Source organism: Rhinatrema bivittatum, chromosome 18 (genome assembly GCF_901001135.1).
Source record: "Rhinatrema bivittatum chromosome 18, aRhiBiv1.1, whole genome shotgun sequence".
Classification (NCBI taxonomy): Eukaryota; Metazoa; Chordata; class Amphibia; order Gymnophiona; family Rhinatrematidae; genus Rhinatrema; species Rhinatrema bivittatum.
In genome coordinates, this window is record NC_042632.1 from 43,397,997 (window position 1) to 43,424,913 (window position 26,917).

Below are 26,917 nucleotides of genomic sequence, written 5' to 3' on the forward strand. Positions count from 1 at the left end.
AACATAAGCTAAATTAAGTTTGAAAAAATCTGCAAAAGTGACATTTATTTTGCAAAACAATCTACAGCTTAGAGAAGCATAGTTAAATTTTCTTGCAATAAAGTCTGCGCTTTCTTGTGAAGTTTATTGCAACAAAAATGCCGCAATTTGAATGTTTTATATTTAAATGAGCCAGCACCGTGAAAGAAACTTCCTCTGGTACCAGCTCATTTTGTCAAAAATATTCACAGTGTTTCTGTTTGCCTGGGGTTACCCAACTGGATAACAGCAACATCATTGACATCTCCTCTCCTGTCTACAGCCAAGTCCCCAGAAATGTGCTGCAGGGACACTTATGCCAGAGGTGCTCCATGGGTGTTGCTGCAGTGCTGAAAATTATAAACTGCAGCCTAAATCCCAAACTTCATCTTAAAAATCTTCTCTGTTCCCCAATGATGATTTAACTCGAGTTCTTTCATAAGTACAAACTTCTTAAAGCTGCATGGTCTGTAGTTTTGACGGATTCCAGATTCGGTGGCATCTTGTAGCTTTTGCACTTCTGCTGTCCGGACATTGTGACCCACTTCGTATTCCAAATGATGGTTTGGCCCAGATAATGAATATCTGTGTCTAGAGCATCCCAATCATTCTGGCCAAGAAACAGGTACCAGAATTTACAACTTATAGTTATGATGCAGCACTGTGTATGTAGGACAGAGTATTCATTGGATGCCCCTAGATTTCATATAGTGTAAAGCATTTCTTAATCAGGGTGTTTGATAAGATGTAAACAATAAGACCATTACAGGTACTATTTATACTATTAAGACACTGCAGGTGGTCACACACTCCATTCCCTGATCTGCTAGACATGCTGGCATAATAGTGTGACTTCTTGCAGGAGCATGACCATTATGTCAGAGGAATTCTCTGTGATCGTGATCCTTATTTCAAATAGCTCTATCCTCCTTTTATTTCCTCACAGAAGTGAGCTGCACCAGGGTGTTTTGGCACCTGCAGTTATCACCTGATCTCAGAGCCATAGTTCCCAAACCTGTCCTGTTGACCCCTACAAGCCAGTCTGGTTTTCAGGCTAGCCACAGTGAATATGAATGCAGGGAGAGGGTGCCTTCAAGGAGACCCAGTACATTTCATGCATATTCATTGTGGCTAGCCTGTAGGATTAACGACACGGCCGTGTTTCGCATCAGGGCTGCATCAGGGGGATCATACCTTCCAAAATTCTATAAAAACAGAACACATCATTAAGGTATTGCACAGGTAGGTGAGCACATGGTAGAATTATGTCTAAGAGGCTAAAGGGGAAGGAAACCAGGGCAGTGTACAAGGGTAATAAAAAAAAAAAGGAACAATAAACAAAAAACAAAATTAAACAGAAGATTAAATCGAATAAATAAAAATTAACCAACAAAGCAGATGAATATATCTAAGGACTGGGGATATTACAAATAAGTGTGAGGAAATGAATGTAAAAAATTAAATCTAAGAGTATAATTTAGAAAAGACCAACAAGGTCAAGGCAAGGCAAGGGGACATTGGAGGATTGAGGATTGTGTAAAAAAAGACGTGGAGAATGATGCTGAAAATAGAAAAAAGGAAGTAAGAGAGAGTTCAAGAGAACTTGCCAGGGAAACAAAGTGTTTGTACACCACATTTGAACTGTATGTTTAGAATTATGCACAACTGATGTGTGCTTGCTTATAAATAAAATCCTTTTGTTAATGGTTATTGTCCAGTGCATTGCTTACCGCACATTATTTTCTTGTTGTATTTCTCCATATGTGTGTGCTGTTTACTGCGCCCTTGCTCTGTGCTTTAAGCCTGTAGGATTACCAGGGCACTGTTTAGACACCAGTGTCTTACAGTACATGGGAATCGGTATGCCATGTTAAATTCAAAATGCTGTGATTTATGGTATACAAGTTATATCCTCTTGTACTGGGTGAAGACCGAATGCCTTGCTGACTCATCCAAGCCGTGCAAGATATTTCCTGCACGTCGTTTGCAGCAGCTTACTGTCTTTTCTTTTTCTAATTAGTTTGCCCATATGTGTCTACCAGTAATCTGACTGCTATCCTATTTTCTAGTTTCGTACATTTGACCCATGCAAACAGCTGTGGTGCAGTCATCCAGATAATCCATATTTCTGCAAAACAAAGAAGGGACCTCCACTGGATGGGACAATGTGCGCTCACGGAAAGGTGAGACCGACACGCGACATTCTGCGTGCCGAGAGCATGTGTGGTATGCTCTGCTGAGGGGTAATATTAATCCTCCTAGAACCAGATTTGCATTACAACTTGACAGAACTTCATTTAGGGGATGCTAGATTAAATGATGAATGTACAAGTTGGCATTTCTAGGCACAGGGGTTCATGGGAGGGGGGAGGCTCATGGCCTAGGGCAGACCCCATGACCTCTCAGGGTTTCACCACACGGGGGGGGGGGGGCGGGGGAAGGGGAGATTTCTCTCTTTAAGGTCCTTGGGGGGGTTTCCTCCCTGTAGCTCTTCTCATCAGCTCAAAAAACACCATTCAGACACCAAAATTGTCCAAAAATCAAAGTTCTTTACTGCCACTGATGGAAGGAAAAACAAAGGATATAATATAATGCTAGATGAATGGCCAGAGCCCCCAACAACAACATAAATTCCAAACCAGCACAAAAAAATAATTTGACTTTCTAGCAGCAGTAAGCAATTTCCCTCCCAAACAGGTCAGCTCCTGGGCAGGAAACCCTCCTCCTCCCCACTTTTGGCCCGCATACTCACTCATTCTTTCTTCTCCCTCTGAACCCACCAACGATGGCCGCCTTGTCTTCCAATCCTGGCAGAGCCAATAAATTTCCTCCAACTTCTTCCTCTGTGTGACCCAATGGTTCCCCTCCTCTTCCCTTCCATTGTGGGGGCTTATGCACTGCCTCCTTGTGGCTTCTTGGATGTCATTGTCATCCTTCCTTCCGGCATGCAGGGCCCATGCTCCTCCTCCTCTTCCCGGCCACATGGGCCCGACGGATCTCCTCCTGGCCACATGCCCAGGTGAATTTTTCTTCCGGGACCTGCTTCTCCAGTAGGAACCTGGAGTTTTCTGATGCCGTCCCATAGATCCAACAATTTCTTTAGAATTCTGGAGTCTCCAGGCCAAATTTGGAGAGTTTCCAGGCATGGAAATGATGGCAGTAGGATGCTAGTGCCCCCAGTACATCAGCATTTGATCAATGAAATAGAGAGAACTTTAAGGATTAAAAGGCAATGACTGCCAAATTTGTGTATGTATCTATGTGATAGGGTGAAGGTCTCCCATTATTATCTAGGAAAATGAAGGAATTAATAATCCTGGGAATCTGAGGTTATAAGAATAGTACCACTTGTTTTGTGCTATTTTGATTTTGTCGTCTGCTTCTTAATGTCATTCTTTTTATGAGCCATTTGCCTCCTTTCATTATACAGATAGGGACAGTTTTGCAGGGCATTTCCCCTGCCAAAATAAGACTGAGTGATAAGATAAAATAAACTAATGCCAAAAAAAGAGGAATAATGTAAGCATTAATTCTGTAAAATTTATGAAAAGCATAAATGGAGGATATTCAACTCTTTTCCTGCAGAGATTTACTCCTGTACATAAATTATTTTTTTTTGCACACATCTAAATGTGGCAGCACAGAAGCCGAAATAACTAGATAATTGAGTGTAATGTGATTTTCATTGCTTTCTTGCAAACAATATTTTACTCGAAGCATGCCATTAAAAGGGAAGTGTAACAACTGAACAATCCCTTGTAGACGCCAACAGAAGATAATGTAAGGGAGGTCCCTGTTAACTGCCTTAAGTGCAATAATCTATCCTTGCAGCTCTCAAAACCAAGGAAACTATTCATAGAACATATAAAAAAAAAACCTGCAGGTTTTTTTTGTCTGTTTAGTAACCACCAGTCTGCTGTTAAAAATGTAGTTTTCTCTGTTATGTTTTATGAGTTAATAAGTAGAAAAAAATGGAATGCAAAAAATACAACACCAGATTACAAAAGCATTTGATAATTATTCAGAACTTTTCAAAATAAATTGTACAGTATATGTGGTTCATCAGAACACCTGCCAGGCAGGAAGATAATCAGTTTTCTCTGCAGCAATCAAATGTGGGTCGTGCTTAAACATAGAGCATTGATAGTTATTAAAAAATCCATTGCAATATATTTAAACATGAATAATTACTGGAAGCTATGCATTTCAGCAGCAAACTGTCATTTGTACAGTTAACTCACCTTTAAAAAAGAAAGTAATGTGCATTTAAAGCCTCGTACAAAACACAGCACCGTCAGGAGTTCCGGTTTGCTACCAAAGTTCCATCTTGCCTGTTCTGCATGCTTTAAAGGGTGTTTCCCTGTTCAAGTTAGCCTCCACATAGGGCAGAGGATCATATACTGGCAGTGATTCCAGTGCCTCTAGGCGCTCTAACTGCTGCATCTTTAAGGGCTGACTAAGAGTTTACATGATCCTGCTGCTAGGGGAGATGGCCTGAGCGAAATGTGAGGGGGTACAGATGCCCTCACCTCCACCTTCCTGTAGCTGTGTTTTTGGTTGTATGTTTTCTTAAATTAAATGAAAACGGCAAAGTGATTTAGAGTTATCGTCCACTATATCTGTGATGTAATTTAAAATAAAGCCTATTTTTTTTCTCATAGCATTGCTTCAAAGGACATTGCATTTGGCTAACTCCAGATATCTTGAAACAAGATGGAAATTGGGGTTCTTGGAGTAAATTTGGCTCCTGTTCGCGGACCTGTGGCACGGGGGTGAAGTTCAGAACGCGACAATGTGATAACCCTCAGTGAGTGGACACAAAGACATCATGAATAGATGGCGTAGTTCTCTTTACAGTTATTCTGATGGGGAGTTTTTGTTAGTGTAAAAATGAATGTATTCATAGCCAGGTTAAAACAAATTAGTTAGATTTGATGTGAACATTTTTTCAAGGGAACAATTCCACATCAATTTTCTAGGGTTGTCCAGATTAAAACACAGTAGAGCGCCTTATATTGAAAATGAATTGGCGCTATAGTTGTTCCAAATAGATATTTATGAATCAAGAAAGTTCCCCCATTTGTTGAAAAAGAGAAGCAAAGTACAACTATTTGCGGAATATCTACATGTTTTCAGATAAGATGCCATTATTTGGAAAAAAAACATGTGTGCCAGAGCTCATGACTTTTTTTTCCATGGAATGGAACTTTGGTTATAAGATGCTCTACTATACATCATGTAATGTATCTCAGAAGAAATTAATTGACCAGTTTTAAAAGATGCCTGTGTCTAGTGAAGTCAGAGGTTCAAACTGACAATTTAAATGTTAAACTTTAGTAGCTACTATACGTTTTTCAGGTTGTATGTGGGGTAACTCATTTCAGACCCAGGGTGATGAAGTCAATGTTCTTAGCAGGACCCATCATCCAAATTTATCTAAAAAAAAAAAATTGTTAGACCTTAAAAAAAATGCTACTGCAACTGATGCCTGCTGTTTACAAAGAGAAAGAAGGCTAATCATTAAGGAATTTACCCAGAATTAAGCGTGTGTTTGATTCATGGGCTGAGTTTGGGGGGTGTGACGGGGGGAAATGCCAAAGTGACTTTTGCAACCTTTAAGTACAATCATTGGGTTCCACTTTTTCAATGACGTTACTATTTAACATATAACAATGCCACCGTATTATACGCTCTATTAAAAAAGCAAAAATAACTCTCATCTTAAAAAAAAAAAAACAACCAAATGCGGTGCTTTCACAGACACACGTTTGGCCGGTTTCATGGCACACGGCCCGACACGGCTCGTGTTTCTCAACCTTCCTCATGGGCCTCAAACATAAATTGACCAACCACTACAGAATAAACAAAACATAAACATTAAATAACTTTTACTAATTTTATCCATATATATTTTTTTTTACAAACCACGCTACCTATGTGTCTTAACGCCAACTATTTCACCCGCACTCTGAACGTGGCCAGTTTTTTTGCTTATGAACTTTTAACTTGTTGTGATATAATTCAAGCATATGGGAAAAAAAATCTAAAAATATTTTTGTAAAGGGGTAGATGATAATTGTGCTATGTTTCCTTGGTAGGCAACCATTTTGTGATTTTCTTGGTGGAGTTGGGAGGATTGAGAGAGTTGGGGGTTTTTTTTAATCCTCCTTGGATTATGCTAGTGTTTAACCACCTTTTGGGGGCATTTAGTTATATTGATAGGTGTGGTTTGTTACCCTCTTTTAAAATTTTGGTTTACAATTAAAATAAACTATAAAGAAAACATTACTTTACTTATGCAGAACTGGGAGCTCCTGTAATGTTTCATTTTCAATAGGGGGAGGTGCCGGGAGCACGTAAAGCAGATTTTACATTTTGATATTTTATTCTTTTGAGAGAATACTCCATTCAGAATTAGTCATTGGTGTGGCATTGCCTCAAACATTGTCTTTACTGATGATTATCAAGACAGATAACATAAAAGGGGGCAGTAGATGCTTTTACATGCTGATTTTGCAGCCATTCTGCTAGGGAAAATTACATGCGTGCTTATGTACCCCTTTGAGAAACTAACCCCACCCCGGGAATGCCTGCATGAAAGTGCAAGTAAAAATGCGTGCCTTGCGGAGCAGTGAGCTTACTTTTTAACCAGCATGCAGGGCGGGCAGTATTTATTTATTTATTTGTTTTTCTATCCCGATGTTCATCGGACATATCACACCGGTTTACATTGGAACAGAGGAGTCTGTTAGAGTGGACTTCTTGTTTTACAATGGAACATTGTGTTGTTTACGATTAAACATTTTTAACATTTTACATTGAAATTTGTGACATTTTGCATTGTATGTTTTACATTGAGCATTTTACATGGAACATGTAAAACAGCTTTTGAAAATTTGCCCTCTATATCCCTAGAGTACTGTTAGCTGATCACCCTGCCATTTTAATCTCCTCTCGGTACACATTAGAACCCTGCAGTTTCCTTCTCCTTTTTTGGGGGTCTCCAGCTCAACTGGAACCAGGGCTGAAATCTGGCATTATGCATTTTCATTCACAACTCCCCGGGGATTTTTTTTTTCTCCTATTTTATTCATAAATATAACCTATACTAAATAAAACATCCCAAGCTGTGTATTCTTGTTTTTGTTTTTTTGTTTTTTTAATAGAATAATTATTTTTAAAGGTTAAAACAAATAGCCACCCTCCCCTACTGTTCTTTTGCAGCCTGTTTTCTCAGTGCTAAAATAGTTGACTTTATGCAGATAGCACCTTTAAGCAACAAGAGTACATGCGAAAACACTCACATGGAAAAAATATCTTTTGCTCATCGCTGTTCAGCTGACCTTAATCTATGTTATGCACAGCCCAGCTAACGGTGGCCGTTCATGTGGAGGCTCAAGCCATGAGTTCCAACTCTGTACCGTAGAAGACTGCCCCAAGGACTTTGAAGATTTCAGAGAGGAGCAGTGCAGACTGTGGAATCCCTACTTCGAATATCAAAACACCAAGCATAATTGGCTACCCTATGAACACCCTGATGGTCAGCACTTTGATTCTCTGTCTTAAAAACATTTCTCTGTGTTTCCTCTGCATTTTCCTACTGGCGCAGAAGTCAGCTTTTAAGCCCAGAACCTTTACTGACTGCCTTAGGATTGAATATTCTGAAATTCATAAGTAGTTTATCAGTTATTGCTCTAACTCTCACAAGTTTGGGTACAGAATCACTTGCCCAAGATGGAGTGAAGTAGCAGTGCAAGTTGACTCACCGTGAGCCTTTGATAAGGAGAGAGATCCTATAAGCAGTCATGCTCAGTGGCTGGCAGCTTAGATATATCCTTGGCATGTGGACAATGTCAGTTGCTTTTAATACTATTGTCTACTATGTTACCATGATTTACCTTCTACCAAAGATTAGTCTCTGTAAAGTAGACCCATTTTTCTGGGTGATCAGTAGACCTTTCTATATCTGCAGAATGAGAGACAGCTCTAGCAGACATAATGGGGCGGATTTTAAAAGGAGCGCGAATAGCCTACTTTGTTTGCGCTCCAGGCGCAAACAAAAGTACGCTGGATTTAGTAGATACGCGCGGAGCCGCGCGTATCTGCTAAAAACCTGGATCGGCGCGCGCGAGGCTATGGATTTTGTATAGCCGTGCGCGCGCCGAGCCGCGCAGCCTACCCCCGTTCCCTCCGAGGCCGCTCTGAAATCGGAGCGGCCCTCGGAGGGAACTTTTCCTTTGCCCTCCCCTCACCTTCCCCTCCCTTCCCCTACCTAACCCACCCGCCCGGCCCTGTCTAAACCCCCCCTTACCTTTGTCGGGGGAGGGAGGCGTAAATCCCCGCGCGTCAGCGGGCCTCCTGCGCGCCGGGACGCGACCTGGGGGCGGGTCCCGGCACCCGCCCCCGGGCCCGCCCCCGGAACGCTCCCGACACGCCCCGAAAACGCCGCGCGGTTCGGGCCCGCCCCCCGACACGCCCCCTCCGAAAACCCCGGGACTTACGCGAGTCCCGGGGCTCTGCGCGCGCCGGTAGGCCTATGTAAAATAGGCTTACCGGCGCGCAGGGCCCCTCTCGCCTAAATCCGCTCCGGTTTTGGGCGGATTTAGGCGAGCAGGGCTCTGAAAAATCCGCCCCAATGTGTATGCAAAGAACTGCAGATGGGTTTGCTCATGATCCATATTAGAAAAAGAAACATTACCAGCAGGGAGATCTAACAACCGGACAAAAGGGACACATGAAAAAGAGACTCATGGAAGCCACAGGTGCCATGGTGGGACTGAAAACTCGGGTATACGGGAGATAGCCTGTGGGAACAGAAAATATATTAATATTGGGAGCAACAATATTGGGCTAAGATAAAAAGAAACAGATCCATTTGTCTTGATGTGCAGAGATAAGAGGAAGCTGGTAAACAAAAAGATACATTTTCTATATATGCAGTTAATGTACAAGCAGAAAACTGAAGAGATCCAGCAGTGACCGTCAGGTCATTTGTCTTCCTTCCAAATACTCTGTCTTATTTTTGCATACCAATAAATCCTTCTAACCTGACTTGGTACTGTTTATCTGCAAACATGGGGATAAGCTCTATAAGAAATCTTCACTCACTAGCTTCTCCTATTAAAAGCCCACAAACATATTGCCAATTGAACTCATGGACATGTGAGGGGAGTGGGAAGAAGAAGATGTCAAATTAATTGATCTCAGCACCGCTTGCTGATGTCCTGGATGCTTACATTCTCTGCTGCTTCGGTTCTCTAGTTTACTGCAAGAAGTTAATCCATGATCCCTGTGTGATGTCATCCTTCAGATAAAGAAAGGTGTCATCTGTACTGCCAGTCAAAGGAAAACGGGTGATGTTGTATACATGAAAAGGTTGACACATGATGGAACCCCCCTGCTCCTATAAAGACTCTTACAGTATCTGTGTGCGAGGCGACTGCTTTGGTGAGTGATATGAACGGTTTTGAAGTTTCAGGTGTAAATGCCCATAAAGCAGCTTTTTTTATTGCAGTACTGGGGCGCAGGACATTTTGAACTGAATATTTAATTTTTAACAAGGCATATGAAAGAATCTGTCAATAGTGTGGAGCAGTAGTTATCATTTAAGGAATATCCCTGAAATTAAAAAAATTGGTGAAGTATACTAACATTATCCTAATGCTGACTGTACATTTCAGCTGTCTCAGAATCCATAACATAGATTTGGCAAGACCATGTGAGCAGAAGTTGTGTCAGGCAAGATAACGAAGGCATCGGATTGATTGATGTCTCTGTTGTGGTTTACGTATAACCTGTGTTCTGACTTAGCTGGTATTATATACGCACTCTGTGCTAGCCTAGCAGTTTCTGTCAGCGCATAAAATAGACTCCCGTTGATACCATTAACGTGCATACAGCAATCCAAGCACCGGGCAGAAGGTGGGTGTGTGTCTAAGGCGAGCTGATTTTATTTGTGCTTGGAGACAGATACAGACAGAAAATAACCCAACATTTTGCAGATTTTTTTTCGTTCAATCTTGGAGAGGTTGCAAAGTAGGGGCCTGTCTACAGTGTGACGTGAATATGCTTTGGCCCCCTTCCCTGCAATTGAAACAGTGCCTTTGCAGGGAATCAAACAATGAACATTGTCCATATAGTTCAGTTAGCACCCTTTTGCTCCCCTTCTGTGTTCATTAATAAAATAGAGCACACCCCTCCCCCTGTTTTATTTATGAACACAAAGGACACTGCAATGGATTGTAACAGAGCCATGGAAGGTGCACCTACAGAATGCTACCCGCTACCTGTGGCATTATCACATTCCCATGGTGACAGATAGCTAAAGCTAAGTCATGCCTGGCTATTGAATATCATTTCTAATTGTCTTGCAATTGTAATGAAAATGAATAACAAATACTAAACAATGGGCCACGCTCCGATAGCTTGTATTCAAGCCAGCTGTCCAGAAGTGCCAGCAGGGGCTGAGGAAGCCACAGAGGTGGTGTGCCCCCAGCCACGCAAAGCGAGAAGATGATGGCTGCTGCTTCAGCAACCCCAACTAGCTGAAGGATAGTTTCTTGGGCTGTCAGAACCTTCTGGGCCGATGCAATATCGTGTGCTCAGGCTAGCGCACAGCTTAACCAGTGATTGGACACGCTAGGCTACCACCGATGCAGTAAGAGGATTAGTGTATCCAAAACGTGTCCAAGAAGCTACTAGTGCTCATGACATGTAAACGCCGTGTAGTTGAGACTATTGGCTATTACCCCAATGCAAAGAATTGCCGTGCATCCAATGCACACTTTTTAACACAGCAAATGTAATGCCAGCCCCAGAGCTGGCATTGTCTTGCCATGCGTCAAGGGCTCAAAAAAAAATCCTGCTTTCTGTGGTTCCTTCTACTTTTAGTATCATCAAGATACTAAGTAGGAGGAATCACAGAAAGCAGCAACATGAAAAAAAGTCTTGATGGGAGCCAGCTTAGGAAAATGGAAGCTCAACATACCAGCATCGGTTTTCCTAATCTTTGGCTGTGCGCACAGCCACGACTCCTGGGCAGCCCAATGCCAAGGACACACTAGGAATGCACAATTTATCCCTAATATGTCCTTTTTAGCGCGGCACTTCATTACCATACAGCATCGGGTGCCCGGGAGACCTGGCTGTGCGTGAGGAAAAAAAAAAAAGCGGGTGCCCAGTTTGGATGCACATTGTTACGCGTGGCTTATTATATCTGACCCTCTGAGTTTTTTTGGGCATACTGTCAGAGGCTGAGAGAGAAAAAAAATCAGCGGATATCCAAGAAATGCAAAAAACCTTCAAAACTGTCCACTGAACAGAGCATGTGGTGCATTCAAGGCAATTCGACATAATGCAGAGCATGCAATTCCAAAGAAGTACCTTGTTTTAAAAACTGAACAGTATTGCATAGCTTCCAAGGATCAAAGCTGAGCCATTTAAATTTATGACAGCAATAATCCCTCGCATGTGTTAACGTCCTAGCCTTCTGGGATTATTATTCGGTTGTTTGTAATAGCTGTGAAATGTCATTGTTAAAATCACATTTGGATGATAAAAGATTCTCATATGCTACTAGTAAATGTTGATGGAGCTAATCCACTTTTGAAAACAAGTTTAAAGATGCAAATAAGTTTCGATATGAGGACCATGGCTTTTGTTACCTTCTTTCTCTCTTTCCCACAGAAAGTTGGCTGTGACAAAGTGATAGGCTCCACCAAGCAAGAAGATAAGTGCGGGGTGTGTGGTGGAGATAACTCCCATTGTAAGGTGGTGAAAAGGGGACGTTCATGAGGGCAGCAAAGAAGCAAGGTTAATCACGATCGACTGAAATAAGCCCTTAGCTTTGCTAGAGCGCTGGAATCGGAGATGTTTCTTCACCAAGTCCCGCTCACAACTAGGAAATGAACTGCTCTGGGAAAGGGAGCTCTAATTTCATGATCCCTCATTGAGGATCTGAGTGCACAATCAAGTCTGCTGGCCCCTGATCCCAATGAGCACTCAGTAAAAAATCCTTTTCCCATATTGTACGTATTTATCTAAAAGGTGTTGTAATGCCATCAGAATCCTGTTTAGTGCACTTTGGGTCATAAATGTAGCATAATCTACGCACCGGGTCTGGTCAGGATGGTACCCAATTTTACACAATAGAAGTAATGTCCAAAAAATGCTCATCAAGTGATGCCTTAACTATCAACGCATATATCTATATCTATATCTCTAAATATCTATTTCTCTATAATATCGTATATATATATATAGAGAGAGAGTTTTTTTTAAATTTTATTTAGCATTTTTTGTAGACTATTATTTGTTGCGAACATCATACTGGTTTACATATAAATTATGCAGCATAACATTGCTTTACAGGGAACGTGAAAGTACATGTGGTATTTGGGAACATCGATTAAAAGTAACCATTGGAAATAATTTTTCCTGTTAACATTGTAATTTTGTTCCAAATAAGATTGGACTAACATTAACATTGGAACATTGATTATAATTAACATTGCTTTACAGGAAAGTTGCTTTAGTACATATAGTATTTGTTACATGGATTAAAATGTGGTAATTGTAACGAGGATTCATAATGAGGATTAGGGCATATAGTGTTTGGAACCAGTGGGCTAGAATATAATGTTAATGTTTAGCTAATCAAGGAACATAGATTAGCACGTATGCTATTTGGAGCATAAATTACATATGAGGTGATTGAAATAAACTTGAAGAGTAATCTTTGGAAAACAAAAGGCTTAGGGAAAGGAAGTTTGAGTTTACAATGAAAATTGATTAAGAGTATTTAAAATTAGGGTGAAGAGGGGAAGATAATGTAAATCTCTGTATGTAGTAGCAAAATAGCAGTATTAAGTAATGGAGGGTTATGCATTATAGTTAGTTTAAATGGGGAACAGAGTATTTGAAAAGCTAGTTGAAATGGAGTGTGGGGGGCAGGGAGGTGGTGGGCATGAAGATGGGGGGGAGTTGAAAGAAGGGAATAGGGTGCTTAAGGGGCGGAGGTGGAGATTTTACTGCTAGGTTTTAGTTATAGGCTTGCTTGAATAGCCATGTTTTGAGTTTTTGTTTAAATTTTTTGGGGCAGTGTTCTTGTCTTAAGTCAGTTGGCATGGTGTTCCAGAGTGCTGGACCAGCAATTGAAAATTCACGTTGTTTCGTGGTTTTAAAGTGAGAAGATTTAGGGGATGGTGTGCATAGTGTGGCTAGGTATTGTGTTCTAGTGAGAGTGTGAAAAATTAGTGAATCTTTGAACCATTTCATGTCTTGATTATGTAGGGATTTGTGTATGATAGTCAAAACTTTATATTGTATTCGGTATACCACTGGAAGCCAGTGTAAATCCTTAAGAGTAGGGATAATGTGTTCCCTTTTGCATGTGCCAGCGAGGGATCCGTGCTGCCGCATTTTGTAGCATCTATAGAGGGTATATCATGTTTTTAGGAAGGCCGAGGAGTATGGCGTTGCGAGAGTCAACTTTTGATATAAAATGGTGGACTGGAGCACTATCCGGAAATCAGTGAGGTGGAGAAGGGGTTTTAGTTTTTTTTAGTGTGTGAAGTTTATAGAAGCATTCTCTGATTGTGGTATTGATGAATTTTGTAAGTTAATTTGGTTGTCTAATGTAACACCTAAATCTCTTACATGTTGTGTAAATGATAGGGAAGGGTGTGGTGTGTGTGACGTGAGGGGGTTATTGGTGATTTTGTTGTGGGGATATTAACATGAGTTCTGTTTTGGTTGCATTGAGGCAAGGTGAAGGTTTGTGAGGAGGTCATTAATTGTAGAGAGAGCAGTTTCCCAAGTACTGATGGCTTTGGATATGGTATCTGTGATAGGAATAAGTATTTGAACATCATCCGCATATATGAAGTGCAGAAGACTTAGCTTGGATAGTAGGCTGCAGAGGGGGGAGTAGGTATGTATTAAAAAGCGTTGAGGATAAGGCGGATCCTCGTGGAATACCTCGTGCAAGATCAATTGCTTTGGATTCATTATTGCCTATTTTAACTTTGTATTGTCTTTTGTTTTAAGTATGATTTGAACCACTGAAGAGGGACTCCAGTTGATGCCAATTTCTTTGAGCCTTTCAATTAGTATTCACGGTTAATGGTATCAAAGGCTGAGGATATATCAAGTAGAGCTAGGATGTATGATTGACCTTTGTCTAGGCTTTTTAGGATGTAATCTGTTAGTGAGATTGAGGAGGGTTTCTGTATTATGGTGTTTCCAAATCTGTATTGAGAAGGGAATAATATGTGATTGTTTTCAAGGTGGTCTGTTAATTGCTGATTGACTGTCTTTTCCAGGATTTTTTGCTAGAATAGGGAGGCTGGATATAGGGCGATAGCTTGAGAGTCAGCAGGGTTGAGTTTGGGGGTGTTTTTTAGTATTGGTTCAACTATCGCTTGTTTCAGTGAGTGTGGAACTGTACCATGGGTGATGGAGCAGTTGATAATGTTTGCTATAGGTTTGGATATAGTGTTTGTGATGGCTAGGAGGTATTTAGAAGGTAACATTTCTTTTGGGATGGGAGGAGGAACATCTCATTTTCTTAAGGAAGGATTCCATTTCGGTGGAGGGTAGCGGTTCTCAAAGGTATTAAGTTGACGTTGCACGGTAGAGTTTTAGAGGGGGATGTTGTGGTTGGGAAGCGTGTCGTGAGTTTGGTGATTTTGTCCTGGAAGAATGTAGCTAGGTCTTCACGTTAGATTTTGCATCTTCGTCAGATATGGGGTTAGGTAAAGTTTTGGTAAGGGTTGAGACGTATTCAAAGAGGGCATATGCATCGAACTGCAGGTTGTGTATTCTTTGGGCGTAGAAGTCGCGTTTGGGTTTGTTTAAGGTTTCACGGTAAGAGTGAAATGAAAATTTGTATTTTGCAAGTTGTGTGACGGTTGGTTCTTTGAGCCATTTTCTTTCTTGGTTTCTCAGATTGTGTTTCAGTGTTTTTAGTTCATATGTGTACCATAGTTTTTTTGTATTTTGAAATGGATTTATTTCTTTGGTTTGCAGAGGACATACTTTGTCTGTTGTGATTTTCGTGATGTTATTCCATGAGGTAATGGCAGAGTTTGCATCAGTTAAGTCAAGGTTGTCTAGTTCATTGGACAGAGCTGTGATTAAGTCATCTCTTTTGCATGGTTTCTAATTTGAAAGGAGTTTTTTTGAATGGGTAAGGTGGTTTTTTTTAATGGAGCAGGAAGTTTTGATGAGGAAGTGGTCTGACCAAGGAACAGGTGTGTATGAGGGAGTGTCAGGGATGATGTGGGAGTTTACAAAGATCAATCTAGCGCATGTCCTAGTTTGTGCGTGGGTCTTGTTATGATCTGTTTGAGACCTAGTGGTGCTGAGTGAGGAAAGGAGTGCTTCACAGGTGTGTGAGGGTGGTGAGGAGTCTGTGTGGATATTGAAGTCTCCTAGGATGATGGCAGGGGAGTCTATAGTTATATTTTTTGTGATGAATTCTATAAGGGGGGATGGTCTTTTTCAAGAATGTCAGGTGGGGAGTATATTAGACAGATTTCGAGTTTTGAGGATTGAATAAACCAATTCCTATTTTGGAAAGGGGGTTGATGGATTGGGTAAGAGTTTGAGGTCTTTTTTTGCGGCTAGAAGGAGACCCCCTCCTCTTTTCTTAGGTCCTGGGTATTGAAAAGATGTCATGTGTATTTGTTGGGAGCTGGTTTATTATCACTGGGTCAGTTTCCTTAAGCCAGGTCTCGGTGATTGCACATATGTCGGGGTTCTCATCAAGGAGTATGTCGTTGAGCATGGGTGTTTTCTTAACTATGGATTGAGAGTTGAATAAAAAAGGGTAAAGGTTGTTAATCCTATGAGTTGAGTGAGTGGAGTAAGGGTAATGGGTAGTAGTGATCTGGCGCACGGGTGTGTGAGAGGAAATGTATTATGTCTGGAATGGTAGTACTTAAGGATGGAAATTGTGTGAGTAAACATGTTTCAGCAGGGTAAATGTCAATTGTTATATTGGGTGATGTATGTTGTTTGGAGGGCCAATAGGAGGATGTTCCTAAGTTTTGGTGTTAATGTAATTGGGAGGGGGTAGACTGGATAGGATTTCTGAAATTGGTGGGGGGGGGGGGGGTTGTGTGTCAGATAGGGCTGACTGTAAGGATGTTGGAGATGTCTATGTCGTTGTGTGAATATTTGCTGTTTCTTGTTGCCTCTGTGTTGAGTACAGAAAAATTGGGCTTGCTCCTTAGTCATGCTCCTTAGGTGGGGGCAGGGGTTTTAAATTCCCGTACCCGGCACTTGTGCTGACGTCGTGGTCGGGGCGGGCCTCGTGGCGTTCGTCGGGGGTGGGCCTCGCAGGGTCCTCGTACGTCGAGATCGGGTAACGGCCTCCACTGACCCCGATGTGTCTCCGCTGATCGTGTGGAGGGATGAGATGGCCGTTTGTGGGCAGAAGAGAGCGCCTTAGGTAGGGGCAGCGGTTTTAAATCCCACCCGGTGCTCGTGCTGACGTCGTGGTTGGGACGGGCCTTGCAGGGTCCTCGTACGTCGAGATCGGGTACGGCCTCCACTGACCCCGACGGGTCTCCGCCGATCGCGGTGGACGGGAGAGATGACCGGTTGCGGGCAGAAGAGGAATCTATATATATATTATATACATATATAGAGAGAGAGAGAGATTACTTGTAGATTTATAGAGATATGTATAGATATGAGAAGAGAGATATAGAGAGAGATATCACTGAGATTATTTAAACACACTGTAGCATTGTTAAATGATGACCATCACACCAGGCATCATCAGAGTCTGCTGGTGCATGTAAAATGTATCAGCCTTATATATTATTATAGGTAATTTGAAACACCCTTTGCTTTTTATTTTTTGCAAATAACATTTTAACACTTACCTTGTCCAAATACTGTGCCACCTCTTAAATTCTTGTCAAAGTCCAAAATCAAAATATAAGATTGATCCCCAGAAGGTATTTGTCACATGTCCCAATCTGAAATCAATCATGTCACAATTTCACAAACTGGAATTCACTGCCAGTTAGACTGGAACATTGGTTTCAGGGGCTTAAAATTGTGTCTACTGGCACCAATTGATGTAACTATTTCATTTTATTTATTCAAACTCAATATCCCACTTGATAAAACATATTACCCAAGTGAAAATAGACCGAAGAGCAATTGTAAATTTCTAATAAAATAAATTCAACCTAAAACACAACATAAAATAATAAAAAAAAACACAAAATAAAAATTAGCTCCTATGGAAACACTATTTTAAACATTAGCTAGAACTAGCTGATCTGGGTAGGCTAAGTCTGTTAAAACAATGAATAAAGTAATCAAATTTAAAAAGTCCAAGTTTTGATAAAACACATAGGTTCATGCTGATGTTGCTCTGCTCCTAAAAGACATTTTTCCCACTCTGCCATGTCACACCTTCCCAAAACACAGCCAAGCACTCCTTTTTAAAGATCTTTCTATGACTTGATTAGCTTCAACCATTTGGGTTTCCTAACTGTGGGTCAATCTTTCCAGAGTCCCAACGTGCAAACTTTCAGTTCACATCTGTGAGCTATCTATCCCCATTTCTTCTTGCCGAAGATGCCTTTTATTTTAGTACTTCATCATCGTGAAGATCTCCAAATTGTAAAACTGTGAAAAAAAAATATAGCGTTCACACTGATTCCCACCATGCAGTGGGCATCCTTTCCAGTTATGACTTCAGGGCAAGTAAATGATAAGAATTTTACTGTTAATTTAACCCATGAAACATGTTCTTTCTCATGTTCTTCTCCAGCGAATTATTTGGACTAAAGCTTTTCGTGGTTCATTTACACTAACTGTGCCCGCGTACAATGTTTATTTTTCTCAAAGCTTATGTTCGGATGTTTGAAATTCCCTCTGGCGCCAGACACTTACTTATCCAAGAAGTAGATTCCTCAGCACATAATCTAGGTGAGTTTCTCTCTGTCATTAGTGGGCAAAATAAGGCTACTCGGGGTTTATTTGCATTTAGTAGAGATAAATTAAATAGCGACCATGCTTAATTGGAAATTGCATGTATCTGTCTTTTCACAAATTTAAAATGGGTCAATTTCCAGAGTAGAGTAGTCACAATTCACATACCAGTTTAAGGAATTGATAGGAATATTTTTACTTGTGTTTAAGTTAAACTCCTTTCCTTCCTTTATTGGTGGAATAGAAATAGAAGGTGACAAATAATAAAAACAGATGCCTACTTCCTCTCCTTTCTAGAAGACAAATTTGGTGCAAGCCATGATGCTGTCTCCTTAGTAAGTTTACACTGGAAACAGTCATTAACCCATAAGTTGGGTGTGTGCGCCTGTCGGTCAGGTTGGCTTCCTGTCTCCTCCCCATCCGCAGCCCTTTCTTTTTTTTTCTTCCTCTCCTCTTTCGCCTTTGTACTGTAACTATATTGCTCCTTTCACTTTGGCTTCCTTCCTTTCTGTTTGACTTTGTAACCTAGCATGGGGAGGAAGCCATTGTCCAGTCATCCTGCACCAATATTGTGTTACTGGGAGATCCCATCAGGGCAAGCCCAGAAAGCTGGAGAGCCAAACTGCCATCAAAAGAATCTTCTCATGGTATTTCATCCCTGAAATACAAACACAGTCACATTAATAATTTGCAGTTCCATCCATCTTCATGCCATTTATTTTCGCATTGTATTAATGCAGTGTTTGAAGATCGATAGGGAGTGTATATTATCTCATCTCTGTTTACACGTTGGAATAATATTAGAGCAGTTACCTTATTTGTTAATTGTTTGCATACGGGTTGTTTTTGATGGTGCTAATATGATAGTCTTGAATTTATATCAAGCTACATATTTTTATTTTCACTTAAATACCCTTCTACATTATTGCAAAATAAATAACTTTTTGTTGCTTTGAAACAAACTAATGGTTTGAGTCTTTAAAGACGGCCATGCTTTAGTAAAGTACCTCCATGGCTGCACCTTCCTGTCCAGCCTCCAGAAATCAAGGTGAACTTTGCAGGAAGGTGAGGAGAAGAGGCCTTCTCTTTATTGCCAAGGTCCAACAGTCTCTCCTTCAAGCTATCCAGAATGCCCTCTGCTGGGAGATACATTTATAGCAGGTGGGGCGGGCAGTTCTGTAACAGCTGTTACCACAGGTAAAGCACCATTTTATCCATGGAAATGTCTTTTGAAAACTACCCTCTTAGAGGTATGCTGATCTTGCAGAGATGTGCGCCTTTTTTTTTTTTCTGGGGATGCTTTTTCTTTCCAAAACAACATGCGTAGTTTTGAAAAAACAAAGCAACCCCAGGCTAACCCGAGCCCTGGAATGCCTCCAGGAAAATACACACAGAAGGCATCACGTGGAACAGCTCCTTCTGTAACCATATTCCGGGTGGGCAATTTTTAAAACATCCCTTTCACCTGAGTAAATGGCCATTCACATAGGTAAAATAGCTTTTGAAAATTGCACTCTGAGCGTTACTTTGACCAACAGTGCTGCAAAACGCATCCGTTTTCGTGAAAGTTCAAACGGTCAACGGGCTGTATTTCTGGGGGGTGGAAAAATTACCCACCCTGCATGCGGGTAAAAGTACACGCATTGTTCCGCGTCGCGCCTGCTCGTACCTGCGTTCTCGTGGAGGCGTTTCTGGGGTTGGGCCAGGCAGGGAGAGGAAAAGTATCCAGAGAAAAAGCAGGTGCGGATCTCCGCGGGGACCTCTTCCTTGGACCGTTTTCAGAGGGACGAACTGCTCATATCTTCAGGTAGAAGAACCTGCAAACTTTGCCTCTGCCCACGTGGGTTTTGAAAAATTGTTCCCTTAGTCTGTAATATATCTGCAAAGTGACTCGTCAGAAAAGGTGAAGGGTGAGCTAAAATAATTTTTAAGAACCTAACAGCCAGTTCTTTTCCTTTTTTATTCTCAAGTATTTTCCTAAAGGCTTTTTCCCCATTCCATGCCAGTTATTTTGTTTCATTTCCTTTGGTTTTCTCTATGTTCCCCTCCCACCGGAATGAGTGTTCTCAGTGATTGCAGCACCTTTGCTGGCAAGAGAAACTTAGTCCTGTGCTGGACCCCTTTGCTGCAATATGAGTGCCAACGGACGTTTCTCCCTTGCCCTACGGGACCGTATGTTACACCTCTGCAATGCTTCCGAACCCCACCTGTTCACACGAACACCTGTGTGCATGAGGGCGTGTTTCCTTTCTTAAACCGAGCCTTCCTGTCAATGTTCAGTGTAGTTTGAGTAAATGCGCCTAGTACCGTAGGAAACATTTCGTAGCATTTTTGTTACAGTACGTAAGCACTTGCATGTACCTTTTCAAGACAATCACATTCACATACAGTAGGTAAATGTACCTTTTGCAGCTTTTCTAAACTTTCAGCCATGGTTGTGGCTCCACTTACTTCAAGTGGACCCAACGTCTAGAATGCCGCTCGCACCGGACCATCGTAGAGACGGTGCGACGTACGTCTGTGCACAAAGATTTCTGGCGCTTTACAGAGCTGCGTAGCATTATTTAAGAAGTTACGCAGCTCAGAAAGAAGATCTATCAAAAGAGGGAAAGTAATTGCACCAAATATTTCTGAATTTGTGAGCAGAGAAAAAGTCTGAGTACATACACTGTCATTGCAAAAAGACTCTGCAAAACTGTTTGAGGCGAGGATTGAGTTTGAAAAATAGACAATTAGAGCAAGAGGTTTTAAATCTGTGTTATTTCTTCCAGCGATTAAGAATCAAGCAACAGGAAGATTTATCTTGAATGAAGACAACTATGTTCCAGACTCCAAAATATTTATCGATATGGGTATAGAATGGGAGTACCGGAATGACGACGAGCGAGAAACTGTTCAGACAATGGGACCCTTGAATGATGGAATTGTTGTTCTTGTAAGAATTTTGTTTAAATATCATGGGGCAGATTTTAAAAGGTGCGCACAAACGTACGCCCGATTTTATAAAATGCGCCCCATGCGAGGGGGGTGCACGGTAGTGCACGCGCTGAGCCCTTGGGGAGACCAGTTGCCTTTCCCCGTTCCCTCCCCTCCCTTCCCCTATCTGTCCTGCCCCAGGCCAAAAAAAACCCCCATACCTTTATTGCACACGTCACGCCTGCTAGAGGCAGGCGTAACTTGCGCACGCCGGCCGACCGCCGGCGCGCAATCCCCCGGCGCGGTGGCCACGTGGAGGCCTCTGGCCATGCCCTTGCCCGCGTGTGTCCCGGGGCTTTACTCGCGCCGCAGAGCCTTTAGAAAATAGGCCCGGCGCACGTAACCCTTTCAAAATCTGCCCCTATATCTAGTAGAATATGCTATATACTTAAAAGTTAAAGAAAGTTGTATACTTTTGTGTATTACAGTATTTTAAAGGTATGCATCACAAGTAATAACACCCTGTATCCATTTAAAATGTTATTTAAGCAATTGAAAAAAAAAATGGTTGACTACTAAGAACAGCCATGTTGGAAAGAGTTGTAAATTACTTTATTGAATGTCAATCATGAACAAACATCACTCAGCAATTAAGCTTTCTTTATTCGGTAGCAGGGGAACTTTCCCAGCAAGGTGGGGAGTTGGAATGTATACTTTACCGCCCTGTGTTGATGGAATCTGGAAGCTGGCCAAGCTTCAGCAGAGCGTTCCTGATGTCTGTCCACACACTAGGGAATACATGATAGTCTCTGAAGAATTATTGGTGGGAGCTGAACTTTTTCTAGTATTTTCAGGTCTTTGTCTCCCAAACATTATCTTCCGACTGTTCATGTGTCCAGTTTTGTGGATCAGGTCTTCAGTCAGTCTATGACTGACTGAAGACTATGTTCTGCTAGGCTCTGCCCTCCTGAAGACAGAGATGTCTCCTTATCTTCTTTCACTGGGCAACATAGCAGGAGCTTTGGAATACCGGCCTTTCTACTTGGCTTTTTCAGCTCGGCGTGCCGACATTTACTCCAAATTTCTGTCTTCCCTCTTCGGCCATCAAAAGGATAACTAAACTACAGGATGATATTGTATAATCTACCTGCCTGTACTGAGTTACCTCTACAACTTGACATGTTCAGCATCCAGTCGGCCATGTTGGCTCTGATACTGCAAATGACATCACTGATCAAGATGTGCACCTAGAATATAGGCTTAACCTATGTGGATAACTCTGGTCAAGCCATAGGGCTGTCCTAAAGTTAGCTGGTTTAAGATAGCTGAGGATATTCAGAGGTGCAGCTGTGCCAGTGAATATTCCCATTAAAACAGCCAGATAGCTACATCCTGCTAACTAGGCACTCCGTGGCTGAATATTGGCCCATAATGTCTAGTTTTGTTGTTATCTGAACAAAAATGAACTTTTAAACTTGAAGAGCAGAAGGGATGTGATAGTCATAGAGTAGTTTAGCTGAGCCATTCAGAGACAATGGTCAAGTCATTTGTGCTTTGTATTATTATTATTATCGTGCTTGCCGGGTTCTTATGACCTGGATTGGCCACTGTTGGAAACAGGATGCTGGGCTTGATGGACCCTTGGTCTGACCCAGTATGGTATTTTCTTATGTTCTTATATGTACCTTCCTGTTCCCTGATTAGGTGATTCCTCATGGTAATAAGAAGATATCTTTAACATACAAGTACATGATCCATGAAGACTCCCTTAATGTAGACAGCAACAATGTTGTTGAAGAATTGGTAACATATGAATGGGCCCTGAAGAAGTGGTCTCCATGTTCTAAACCCTGTGGAGGAGGTAAGAGAATGGGGACACATTTTAGAAATTTGAAGAGTGGCACACTTGAAATGAAGGGAAATGTCAAACTATTTTGCTGAACAACTTCCTTTTGAGCTTCCAGTGGGAATCCACCCCAGCTGGGGTGCCATGAAAAATAATTAGCCGCTCCCCAGGAAATATTCCCCGTTTCATTCCACCCTGCCCCCTCCTACATGCCCATTTATGTAGTGGCAGACCTGCACTTGTGCGCCCAACCGGCAGGCATCGCTCTTGAGCATTTCCTCCCTAGGGCTATAAACGCATGTCAATTTTCAGAGTTTAGGTGCATAACATGGATTTAGGAACCACAATCAGCTCCTATGAAAATTGGCCTTGTTTAGTATCTAAATTTAGGAGTCCAGTATTAATAGAATCCTAAATTTTGGTGCCTAAAAAGTGGGAGACGGTGGCAGGGTGGTGAAAAAAAAATAGGTTTTGTACATAGCACAGATTTTCACACATACTAGGCACAACCTTTACTTCTCTAAATCTAGAAAAATGAATTGTAGGTCTAAATTTAGGCTCCCAAGTTTTAGATGCCTAAAGTTTTAGGTGCAGCCAAAAATGTAGGTTCCTAATCTAGCTTAGGTACCAAAATTTAAGGAGATTTTAAGTTAGAGATTTAGCATCTTTTTGACAAACTGATCTCCCTACCTCTGCTTCTGCAAAGTCCATCTACAGAACCGGATACCCATTCTGCGAATGAAATCTGGATATCCCAGACAACGGCTAAGATCATCAGGTCAGTGCCGGTACAATATATTTGAGTGGAGAAACCAGTTCCAGGAGCATGGGGCTCACTAGCGATAATGACTATTTTAATCAAACAAAGTCTACTGCAGAATCATTTCTCAATGCTCTGGGTCATAGAGCCTTCTAGCCCTTCCTTGCTGAAAAGTGTCTAAGAACGTGCAGAAATTGGATATAACATTCAGCTTATCGATGGGAGATATTTCAGTTATCAACTATCAGTGCATTCACTTGATAGTTGGATTCCTTAAAACATTATATACAGCCTTCCTCAATAAATATGCACACACTCGGAGCCTATTCGGTCCAAAGAAAATGGAGCTTAATGCATTAAGCAACTGTTATGAATTGAACTTTAATTTGCTTGATTGATTTATTTTCTCTGATATGCTTACTTAGTCCAAATAACATTGGGGCAGATTTTAAAAGCCCTGCGCACGTAGCATTCAGGGGTGTTCCGGGGGCATGGCCGAGGCCTCTGAACCAGGCCCCGGGCCATGGCGCGCTGGCAGCTGTCTGCCTCGGGCAGGCGTAACTTTCTGAACAAACCTAGGGGGGGGGGGGGGGGAGATTTAGTTAGGGCAGGGGGTGGGTTCGGTATGGGAAGGTGGGGTGTGTGGGGCCGGAAAAAAAAGTTCCCTCCGAGGCCGCTCCGATTTCGGAGCGGCCTCGGAGGGAACGGAGGCAGGCTACTCAGCTCTGCGCACCCGCAGGTTGCACAATCGTGTACCCCCCTGCATGCGTCGAGCCTGGACTTTCTAACACGCGTACGGCAGCGCGGCATGTTATAAAATCGGGCCCGGATTTTTTCGCGCCGGGTCGGGCGAACAAATCTACGCCCGCGCATAACTTTAAAAATCTACCTCATTATGTTTATCATACATATAACAACATATCGTGTTGTATTTGTGTATGGGGAAAAAACCAAAAACAGTAAGAGACGTATCTTTTCCAAGGTTCTCAGTTTACAAAATATGGCTGCCGGAGGAAGAATGACCATAAAATGGTTCACCGAAATTTCTGTGACTCGATCCATAAGATGAAGCCTATTCGCAGATCGTGCAATCTACAGGAATGTTCTCAGCCAATGTAAGCATTACTGCGCGGCAAGCAGATATTACCCCAGAGCTACTTACTGCACGTAAGAGGTGTTAACCCTTTGGGGTTTTTTTTTTTTGCCTGGCAGTTGCTTCCTGCTCCTTTTGGACTTGCAGTGCCATCTGGCATGATTAAATTTTACCAACAAACACAGGTCTCCCAGTAGTATTTTAAAACTAATCAGCCATTCCTACATTATCACACAGCTTTATGGTCTCTTTTGTTTCGCTTTTCTTTTTAGGACCTCTAAGTACCCACATCCTGCTTTTACTTATAAGTCCAACTTTATTATATTATATTACAAGCCGTTAAGCCCGTTAAAACGGGCTACAGTAAAAAAAATTTTCAGTCCATTTTCAAACACAGCACCGTTCTACACTTTTTCTCCCTCACTCCCCCTTCCCCCTTGTTCACTCACCCCCTTCCCTCCACTCAGTCTAACTCACCCTCTGTCTCCCACTGCCTCCTTCCCCTTACTCTCACCTCCCTCCCCTTACCTCAGTCACTTCCCACCCCTCTCTCAATCCCATCCCCTCTCCCTCAGATCTCCTACACTCCCTTTTTCTCTGCTCCACAACTTCTTACCCTTCCACCTACTCACATCCCTCTGTCTCTCACCTCCCCCTCATTCTCTGTCTCCCCCATCCCCTACCTCCCTCCCACTCTCCCCTCCCTACCTCTCTGTCCTCCCTCACTACTGGCTGATGCTGCTCGTCGCCACCACCGCTGCTGCCGCTCCTCATCACCGCTGCTGCCGCTCGACGCTGTCATATCGATATATTCAGCTGACGCTCGCTGAGACCGACGTGCTCGCCTGCACAGGCGCAGTAGAGCTGCTCTCTACTGCGCATTTGCGGCATGTCGGTCAAACTTCATTTATTAGGTTGATTGTTCCTTTTCAATTGAAGCCCTTTGCCCAAACCTTGAGAACTCCAACTTTTATTATTTTTTTACATTTATTTCATTTTTTTGTCAAAGGTCCCCTACTAGAGCAGTCTTTTCAAAAAAAGTGTTTACATAGAGATTCTAAACTTATCTTTGTATAATCATAATACCAGTGGGAGACCTGTGTTTGTTGGTGAAATTTTTTTAGCCCCTCAGATCACATTGCTTATTGGGCTTGTGGATGTTAATTTATCATGATAATATTTTATTCACAAACTACCCAGGGATTTCCATCCCTCCCCCTATTTTATATCCAGTCCAGCAATAGCAACAATAGTTCTCGGGTGGAGACCACACAGCAGAGCTCTCTATTGCTCTCTCCAGAGCCCCTGCAATAATGGGGCATAAATCATGGGCAAAACAGTCCTTTTATCTGTGAAAAAGAGTCTACCTGATATGCAGGCAAACTTAGGTGCCTATGTCCTGGATGTATGTAAGTTTGTCTGCAGTGAGTAAAGCATTTCTGGGCTCAACAGTTTGGGAAGGGGGGGTTCTTGGGGAAATTTAATGCATGCACATAATTTGTTTAAATCAAAATCTATGCACATAAATGTAAGCCCTGCCTGGACTCTGCCATCCAGAAAAGCTTCTTCCCAGTCACTGTGTGTAACTGCTTAAAAGGGCTGTTTCTGGAAGACAATATCATTTTACCCATAGAAGTCCCTTTGACAAATGCCCTCTGTGTATTCATAGTGAAAATAAAATGGCTGTTAGTCTTAGGGATAGCATGGGAATATCCCATTACCTAGGTGGAGGTTGTTTACTGGTGTTCAACAGCTAGGAGTCAGCTGCAGTGCATGTACACGTAAGATTGGGGTAGTGGGTTTGGTCTTAAGAGCATGTACTGAGTATCGCCATTCCTTTCCTTGTAAAATAATTGTGTGTTTGTATTTCATCTTGACTGCTGTAAATTGCAATTCAGATATAGTACATGCATCTGGAAGGAAAAAGAAGTTTCATCTGAAAGGGAAAAAAACCCCTAATATGGTACATATGCATAGAACAGAGCACCTGCAAGTAAAACATCCATATCTGAATATAATAATGTTACACCAGATAGGTTGAGAATACTTTTGGAGTGTACATGCAAGGATTTTTACAATAGCTTTTGCACTAATGAGACTCTTTGGTTCCAAAAGCTGAGCCCTACATATGTTTCAGGAGGAAAAAACTGTTTTCCTTGCTGTCTTCAAGGTAATGTTAAGACTCTTTTCCTGTTTTTTTTTTACTAGCTGGGTACAGAGAATGGGAAGCTTGCAGCAAGAGTTGTGGTAAAACAGGATACCAGCTTCCGGTCGGTGAGATTATTCAGCCTTTGCAAGACAACACAAATCGCTCAGTGCAACACCAAAT

General features: G+C 41.9%; 1 protein-coding gene across 1 annotated transcript in view; it reads left to right on the forward strand.

Moving 5' to 3' along the window:
- The window catches only part of LOC115079701 (A disintegrin and metalloproteinase with thrombospondin motifs 2-like), a 292,174-nt gene that overhangs the window by 250,737 nt on the left and 14,520 nt on the right, over positions 1-26,917 (forward strand). Inside the window, 13 exon segments of the mRNA XM_029583448.1 lie at positions 2,088-2,201; positions 4,680-4,825; positions 7,383-7,558; positions 9,329-9,369; positions 9,371-9,412; positions 9,414-9,463; positions 11,703-11,793; positions 11,796-11,829; positions 17,890-17,970; positions 20,745-20,908; positions 22,594-22,750; positions 24,478-24,610; positions 26,807-26,911. Coding sequence (XP_029439308.1) covers positions 2,088-2,201; positions 4,680-4,825; positions 7,383-7,558; positions 9,329-9,369; positions 9,371-9,412; positions 9,414-9,463; positions 11,703-11,793; positions 11,796-11,829; positions 17,890-17,970; positions 20,745-20,908; positions 22,594-22,750; positions 24,478-24,610; positions 26,807-26,911 — 1,334 coding nt within the window.